Raw genomic sequence first — 9131 nt, 5'->3', positions numbered from 1 at the left:
TACTTTCTGTTATTTTTCTTACATAGAAATAAATATGGATAAGTACATATATATATATATATGCATATAAATACTTCTGTCTTTGTTTAGGTTTACGGCACACCGGTGCGGGTGTTCTGACGATGGCGAACTGCGGGCCGGATACGAACACATCGCATTTTTTGCTCTTGTTGGGGCCGGCGCCAACTTTAGACGGAAAAAGTGCCATTTTCGGCCGAGTTTCTGCAGGCATGCACACCTTAAAGAAACTCTCCCTCGTGCAAACCACCAAAACGGACAGACCGCTACACGACGTGAAGATCATCAGGGCTTCCGTTGCAGAAGCTGCGGATTAAGTAAATGAAGAGAGAAACAGAAACGAAGGAGAAGAAGGGAAAAAGGAAGAACAGGGGAGAGCGAGGAAGTGCATTTGATGTGTTCGTTCACTCCTTTGTGCTCTGCGGCTCCTTCGTTGGTTCTTGCTTCTCTTGTTCAGTATTTTCTTTCCTTTCTAGCATTTATCCTTTCTTTATCTAGACGCAAAGCGAGATAGTAATGCATTTTAATCCTCTTTTTTAAGGTGTAGTGACGGCCGCAGGCAGACAGGCCAACACTGTCTGTTCTTTCTGAACGTCAGCTGACAGGAGGAGAGACGGGAACGTTTTGTCTGTTTTCTTTCGCTTTGCTTGTCTCCCTGCAGTTGTCTCCCTTTTCTTTGTTTCTCTCTATTATTTTGCTGAAAATCCCCCGGCTGTTCGTTACAGCAACGATTCTTCAATCATCTGTTTAGAATACGTGCCATTTCGTATTAGCCCTTTCATTTTATCCAGTTTTAACAATAATAATCTTTATTTTTGTTAGTAGGATTTTAGTTCAGTATTATTATTGTGTTATTGCTGGTGTTCACACATTCACTATTACTATAGAAATCATTATTGTAAGTCTTAGCCCGATGCCCCTTCTTTTGTTTCTGTTGCAGCTGCCTTCACAGAGGCCTGTTTGCTGCTGCGGTAATCATATTAGTTGTCTTTTGCGTGGCAGATGAAATGAAGGAGAAAAATGATGCACAGAAGTTTTCTTCTAGTTGTTGGCGCACATCACGCATCTGTCTCCACACAAACCACCTCTATCACCCTCTGAGCCTCCTCTAGAAGACGCAAAAACCGCCTGTGGCTGTTGTTGCTGCTGCTGGTGTTGCTGCTGTTCCTACTATCTGTGGTGCTGTGGATGCTGAAGCTGCTGACAGCGTTCTCCAGCAAATGGATGATCTCGTAGGCCCCTGAACGAAGCAGAGTGCATTTGTGTTTAGAGAGTAGCGCTGAGGGTTTAGAACTATTCTCACATCTTGTTATTTCAACTGTCTGCAGACACTGCGCATGCGGCATGAGTGCCCCATCTGCCTCGGCAATGAATGCTTCTGCCTCTTCAACTATAATTTTGTTCAGTTTTCCTTTGGATCCCAATACTCCGTAGGCCATCTGGGCGGCTTCTGCCTCTGTCCCGTTCCAGTATACAGACATCTTTTGTGTGGTAGTCTTCTGTTGCTTACCTTCGCTGTTTTTTGCAATTTTAAAAAGAGGCGTGAGGCCGTTCTCCCCTGCTGCAGACAAAAAGCATTTGTAATGATCAGCGAGAGGCAGTTGGTTGATGCTGAACAAACATAAAAAGAGGAAGGGAAAAGACGAACTGGAGCAACAGAAGAAATGGGTTTCTATAAAGGGGTTATTTCGCCTCAGGTTTTGCAGTTCTGTGAAATGCGTGGCAAACAACACGAAAGTCTTCGGCTGGCGGACGAACTCTTCGAGGACCCTGTTGAAGTTTTATTATAATGAAAAACAAATTCAAATAATATTTAAATCTACTTAGACTTATATGCGAAAAAAGGGTTCGACTATGCATGAAAGAACGAACTCAAATAATTTTGAAATGAAAAGTGTTTAATTTAGTAATATATGAACAAGGTGAGTATTAATTGTAAATGAGAACATATTCAAAGGCTGCTTAAAAAGTATTTAAATTAATATTCTGTGTGGAGATAGACTTTCAAGAAAGGGGAAGCAGTCTAACCACATCTGAATTTAGTGCATTTAAAATTAATATTCTTAGCACACACATAGATAGTGGTCATTATGAAGGGAGCAGCATATTCAAATAACATTTGAAGTAGGAGTACATAAATTAGTATTCTGATTATTTTTCCTACAGACTTACGCCCAACATACTGAAAAGCCTTCGGCGTGCGGCACCGATCGAAATATCTCGTCAATCAAAATCTGCAAACACACACCGAAATGAAATTGTTTGTTTAGTTAGCTGTTTGCTGAGTTGTGTTGTTGCTCTTTCCTGTTGTTTCAAGCTGCAGTTGTTATAAAGGGCACAAAAGTAGTGAACTCACGAGGGAGGCGTCGTTGGCTTCGTCTTTGTTTTCCTCTAGGCTGCATCGGTTATTTCTGTTCTTGCTTCTTCTATGCTTGTTGTTTTGATATTTTCTGTCTTTCGCTGTTGCGGCCCTGACGGCGTCAATGAGTTGCGTGCATTCTTCGTGGTTGCTGCCTTTCAGCAGAGAGGGGGAGCAAACATGAATCGAATTTGTTAAGCGCATTTCTGCTGATATGGCCTGGGAGGAGAAAAAGCAGATAAGTGATGCAGCAACAAACACAAACAGACGGAACAATCACACCAGAAGTCAGCAGCAACCTCAGAAAGAAAAGAAAAGGAAGAACAAGAATAAGAAGAACAAGGACAGCAGCAACAGAAACAATACTCAAGAAAGAAGGCAAACGAACAAAAGAGCGCTTTCAGTGTTAAGGACAGCCTTACAGGGACTAAAGAACCCATTTGTGCTAAGACATGCATCAGGCCGAGGGTGCGGAGGTAAGAAGACTTCCCGGACCCGTTCGGCCCCATAAGAAGAACTCCGTTGTTTTTGTCTTCCCTCTGTTCAAAGTCAAAACCAGAAAACCCTCCGCTCCCTAAACGCAGTTGCATCAATAACGATAACAGAAACGCTTGCAGCAGTTGCCACCTCAGCAGCTGCAGAAGCCAAGGAACATCAGCAGCTGCGGCTATAACAAGCTCAGCAGCTGTAGCAATATCAACAGCAGCGGCAGCAGCTGAAGCAATAACGCCAGCCTCTGCAGCATCAACAGCAACATGAAATCAGCAGCTGCAGCAACAACAGCACCACCAGTATTGGCAGCAGCAACGACAGATTCGGCAATTAGAAGGCAGAGCTACTATTAGACTTCTTCGCAGTTATTAAGGCCATTCTAGCGAACGGCAGTAATAACAGCGAAAAAGACCAATAACTGAGCGCCTTTTTATATTTTTGTTTCAATGTGAATTCACCGGATGTCGTTACTAAAGGATGAACCGCGGAAACCACTCGCGTGCTGAGCGTGTAGAGAAGTTGATAGAACGGTGGGCGTATTAATACTTAATTATTTATTTATTTTTCTGTTTATCTCCGTAGTTATTAAGGTATTTATTAGTGCATCTGCTTAAACCAACAATCATATCCTTTGTGCATCGACTGTCCCCTTACCTTTTGCTGGTAAATTGAGGACGGCACACCGGTGTATTGACTCCTTGAAAATGCGAAGCCTGGTGATAGAAAACAGAAATAAAACAGAAAACAAAGAAGCTAAAGAATGCAGTCTTCCGCTTACCCAAAGAGCCAGGGCCATGAGGAAGTCTATGAATGCCTGCGAAAGAACAATGAGGGAGAATTCTAATAAAAGATAGTCGAGGGCTGAGGCAGGCAACAGCTTGTGGTTATCACATGCATTTATTTCTTATTTGTTTTTCCACGTGCTATACATTTACGCGCTTTGCTTTGATCTTATTCTGCCGCTGTTCAAACACAGGTGTCGAAGCAAATACAGAACGACAACGAACATATATATAGAAACTTTCTTATTCATAGAACGCACATATTCTTAAGAGTAAGAGCGGCCTGTCGAGTGCACGCATAACCAGCAGGAGTATGCAAACAAAAGCATGCAGAGGCGTGCACAGAGAAACAAATAAGCTCTCTCTGCGCTGCTTACTAGAGCGTTGTAGACCGCCCATATCCAGTGTGCATCAGAAAAGAGACAGTCCTGATGAAGTGGAGGTGTTTGTTTTACAGCAGGCTTGCTCTTATGGCGTATATTGACCTCACCTTCAGACCCTCGAGGACAGGCAACTGCAGCACCACAACATCCTCTTCAAGTTTCTTTGCCGTCACATTGGCGTCTGTAGACAAACAATATAATCCAAAATATAAATAATGAAAGTGAGAATAAATACGGACGATTGAAACGAGTGCAAAAACGAACATCCACAAATGGGTACGCGTACAACCAAATAATACTTGCAGTTAAGTCATTTAAACAGCCGCAATTAATCAGCTGCTGCTGTTCTGCTTCTAAATTTACTACTTGCCGGAAAGAAGAATGTCCGTGAAATAAACCTGAAGACCACAGCAGCAATACAAATATTTCTTCTCCCCAGTGTAATTATTGAACTAAAAGAGACAGCCGCATGTATGCATTGCCTGCCGTTCATCCGCAGCAGCTTATGAATGAAGCCTCAACGAATACCGACTAAACCAGCTGCCTCTTAACGGGAAGAAATGATAAAAACGAACCTGATCTCCTCTTCTCTTTAACTCCGTGAACTCCTGCACAAGACTCCCAACTTTGGGGGCCTGTGAGGTGGCTACACTGAAGTGTTTGCCGTATGCGGAGCTGTGCAAGGATACAAAACACGCATTTATTTAATTGAATGCAGAAGACTGAACATTGGGCGGTAGCAACGCACCTCCACTCCCGACGAATCTGCACGCCCCGACTGAAGACAGACAACAACCGACAACACGTTTTAATGCTTTCCTTGCTTAGCTGTGCTGCGGTTTTTCTCCTCACCACTGTGCTTCTATGGACACCATTAGGCGTCCGCAGAGGGTCTGCGAAAGAAAAGCAAATATCAACAACGTAAACAAAAATGCACCAAACGCCCACTTGTTTGTAGGCGGCAGCAGCAACAGCAGCAACGGCAGCAGGAGCAACAACAACCAGAACAACAGCAATATCGCCAGGAACAACCACAGAAACAGCAGCAACAACAAGGCATCAAGGACTTGCGTTGGTCTCGTCCAAATTCCTCTTTGCAAATTTTATCTTCTCCTCGAGTTCCTTGTTTGCTGAACGCCTTTGAACAAACGTAGATAATTATACCAAAGGAACAGGGAAAAACATACGGAAAGAACAAAACAAACAATAGAGTCAAACAAACAAATGAAGAAAGAAAAGGAGGAGAATAAAAGCAAATAAACAAAATCCGATAAGAGGACAGAACAAGAGAACACAGTCAAGCAAATGCAGGGAAACGTATGAATAAAATCGAACAAATGAATATCTTCTGCGACCAATGACGGCAATCCATCAACAAAGTTGCAACATACATTAGCAGAGAAACGCTGCTGTTGGCTCCTGGGGCCTTCCGTTTCCCTAATGAAAAAAGGTAAAGAATTGAACATAAAGACGAAGTGAATAAATTACAGTTCACTGGAATGTCTTTATTTAATGAAAATTGATATGGCCTGCACTTGTTATAAAGAAAAAACCAAAAGTGCAACACGCACCTGTTGTTGCAGGAGGAATGTTGATATGTTTTGATATGCGCCGTCTAAGTTCGTCTATTTTGTCTTCTTGCAGCACTTCTTTGGCTTGTTGAATGCCAGCTGTTTGTTTCTCTTCATCATTTGAACCAACGAAAGAAATAAACAACACCCCTTACCAGGCACAATTTCTACTGCATTGCCCAGTCTGTTTGTTGCCGTTATTTTCTTTGCTATGTTGTTAAGCACAAACACTTGCCCCTCTTACTCAGACAAAATGTAGGCGATCCCAACACAAGTTCCCAACTCTCGATGCAGCCTCACTGCAGAGGCGAGGCGCTCCGCCACAGCCTTCTCCGTTCGGCTTGTCTGCTTTAAAAATGCATTAAGCAATAGTAGTAATAAAGCTATTAATAATATGAAGGGGAAGAAGAAAGCTCGTCCAAAGGAAACCAAACGCCAAGCAAAATGAGTGATAAAAATGAAGATGATAGACAGCCACTGCACAGTCAGCCAGAGTACTTCGGGGATGGGGCTGAGGAGCGACTCGTAGGCCGCCATTAGTCTGTCCTAAAAGTTGCAGCAGATGAGGCAGCTGAACTGAAACCAACAGCCTTAACAGCAGTAGCAGCAGCACCAAACCCATCAGGACCAACAGCAGCAGCAGCTGCAACAACACCAGCGCCAGCAGCAACAGCAGCAAAATCAGCAGATCACCGCTGTGCCTTGCAGTTTTGCCTTGAGTTTTGCTGAGGTGTGATACTGATCCACGAATAGCTCCACAGTGTCCTGCAGACTGAAATGAGAACACACGCAGCAACAACAACAGCAGCAGCAGCAGGCTGCAGTGAGGGAGAAGCAGCAGCAGAAACGAAAAGCGCACCAGACGCTGTTGAATTTGCTGTTCGCAGTCCAGCGGGCGTCGTATGTTGTTTCGCAGTAGCTGATGCAGGAAAGAGCGTCAATGAGAGTCAATGAATCCCGCAAGGGACAAAAACGAGGAGAGGAAGAAACCAACGAATTGCCAGCCTAACACCAGAAATAGCTCTATCTGACCGACTCTGCTGCCTGCAGCGCTAGAGGTGAAGGGGTGTAACAAGGAGAAGAGGCTGCTGCAGTTAGTTTGGTGCGACTGAAAAGCAGACAGACAGCCGAAGAGCTGCAAGCCCCTCAGCCCCCCTCTGCTGATCGCGACGCCTTTTTGCCTAGAGAGGCAAAGGCGGGTCCTTCTGGTCAGCGGCAGAGAAGGCGAAGAAGTAGAAGACAGTGCCTGAGGGGTTTATTGTTTTTAGAGATAAACAAAAGCGCGTAAGCAGGCGGGAAGGCTGTAGCAGCAAGGCGACACACCGCCATGAGGCCGGAAAGCTGCAGGAGTTCATCATATGGAATTCAAAAAAAGAAAGAGAAAAAAGAGTAGCAAATTCTTACAGTGCACAAAACGACGTTCTCTTCGTCTGTATACCCACATCGAGAGAGGAGGTGAGGAGGAGACAGGGGAAAGAAAACGCAGTTTTCTGTTTTGTTTGACAACAGAAGGTATAAAATGCGACAGCCATACCTGAAGAGAAATCCAAGCAATTGAACCCGATGAGCTGTTCTGCAGGCAGAGAACGAAGGAAGGAGGTGGCTGGTTCTTGATCATAATATCTCTGTTTAATACTTTTTATTTGAATCTGTTGCTGGGCGAGCACCGCCTGAAGAACTGCTCGACAACCGTCCCACAGCAAGAACGCCAACAACATGAGATGCACAGACAGCTCAACGACGCCGCTTAAAAAGAAAAGCCCTCACGTGTCAGCGTTGCCTTTGGGGCCCCTCGTTCAGGTATCCACACAACTGGACAGCTGCGGGGCAGCTGCGTGGAGAGAGAGCATAAATCTTCTTCTGTAAAAGCAGGAGCAGCAACACAAGGGTGCAACGTGGGTTAGAAGCACAATACGCTGCATAAACAGCCACGTACCCTGATGCAACTCCAGCAGAACCGTGGTGTCGGCGTCGCGCTGAGAAAAAGGATGTTTTTCGGTTGCATGAATGGATTGAGTATGCTACATGCATACAATTGCATGCATCGAAGGGTCTAAGGAGAAGGGCTAATTGATGATTTTCTTAATTGACGTACTCTGCCCAGCCCCCATAGTCGGGTGTTGGCATCGAAGTAGAGACAAATTGCTGCTGCATGCCATTTTATATAGTTTAACAAATTGACAGTTCAGTCTCCGCCGTTGCCTCTTCTCACCCTCTGGAGAGTTCAACAGGAGAGACTCTCGCGGCGCTTTGGAATCCCTCGATAAGGGGGTCTGCAGGGTGCGTTCCCCCTCTGTGCTGAGTCTGGATTCGTTTTGTTTGCTGAGATGTTCACAGTTAGAGAGCAGGGGAGAAGGAGACCAGGAGGGTGTTGAAGGTGACAGTAGTACTCCTTGGCCCTCTCTGTGATTATGCGGCAACTCAAAGGAACCCAACGCTGCTGGGTTAGCTGACTGCTCCTGGGGAGATGTTGTGCCGTCTGAATCCATTGAACTGCACACAAGATATTCCTCTGTGAACGGCCGAAGGGTTAAAACAGATGAAGGGGGAAGCGCTGCGGTCTCGATCGCTCCTGAGGTGCATGGAAATGAAAACGAAGGCTTTTTTGGCTTACAGCGCGACCCAAGGCAGCAGCTGACGACAGAGTTCGCTCCAGTCTACTCACCCTGCAGATCGTTGTACTGTGTGTTTGAACTGGTGATGCTAGAGGCACAAAGCGACGGGCTGACGCTCATTTTTAGTGGTGTGGGTGGAAAGCGCATATACATGCAAGAAATCGTTGAATGGGCTAGAAAAGATAGAGAAGATAGGCACAATAGCCATTAATAGGTCACTGCTTCCTGGCATCATGAATGCAGTGAAACGTGCTGGGGTGTATAGGCAGCTCTGCACTACCTGAACCCTAGCTTTCCTGTTCCATTCCATTTGCACCGTTCATGTGGGAAGCTCATTATACAAATTATGGGGTTATGGGAAATTAGAGACCACTCCTCCTATAATTCTTTACGTTCGATTTCCGGTTCCTAATTCTCTAAAATATATATGAAACGTCTCCCTGCTAGCCAACTGTGTTGCTTACAAGCGAACATAGGCGCGCTATTCAAGGCCTAAATATGCAATATGCCTATGTGCTTTCTTCCTTTGTGAATTCAATGACTAACTGACGAACAACAGTATCTGTTTCCCCTACACATGCATATATTTCCTCTTGTCACTGAAGGGGTTAACAAAACAAACAGCAGAGAATGAGCAATGAAAACTGCACAGACTTGAAACTCCCAAAGGAGAAAGCGCCTGCTGGTCTATGCGGTCGGTTGAAAGCAACGGAACGAACTACATTTGATTTGTTTGCATGCGTATGTAATTAATTAATGAGCGGTTATTTGTTTGCATATTCACGAATTCTAATATATTCATGAACGGGCGGGATTTGAGAACGTATCTCCCGCTCCCCCTCAAACCAGCGGCGCCTTCAACGCCGCTGCCGATGCCTTTGTTCAATGGACCATAACCAAAACGCCATACA

General features: G+C 44.9%; 1 protein-coding gene across 1 annotated transcript; it reads right to left on the bottom strand.

Annotated features, from left to right (window-relative positions):
- Positions 1-1076: 1076 nt before the first annotated feature.
- EAH_00058310 (hypothetical protein) lies at positions 1077-4909 on the bottom strand (the record flags this gene model as incomplete). The annotated part of the gene is made up of 8 exons (XM_013393663.1): positions 1077-1629; positions 2191-2252; positions 2375-2596; positions 2800-2916; positions 3648-3683; positions 4142-4215; positions 4606-4709; positions 4887-4909. 8 exons carry the CDS (start codon positions 4907-4909, stop codon positions 1077-1079), a joined length of 1191 nt encoding a protein of 396 aa, XP_013249117.1.
- Positions 4910-9131: the final 4222 nt, after the last annotated feature.

This window comes from Eimeria acervulina, genomic scaffold (assembly GCF_000499425.1).
Source record: "Eimeria acervulina Houghton genomic scaffold, Eah_scaff1308, whole genome shotgun sequence".
Classification (NCBI taxonomy): domain Eukaryota; phylum Apicomplexa; class Conoidasida; order Eucoccidiorida; family Eimeriidae; genus Eimeria; species Eimeria acervulina.
The sequence above is the reverse complement of the archived record's forward strand: the minus strand, read 5'-3'. Positions and strand labels throughout refer to the sequence as shown.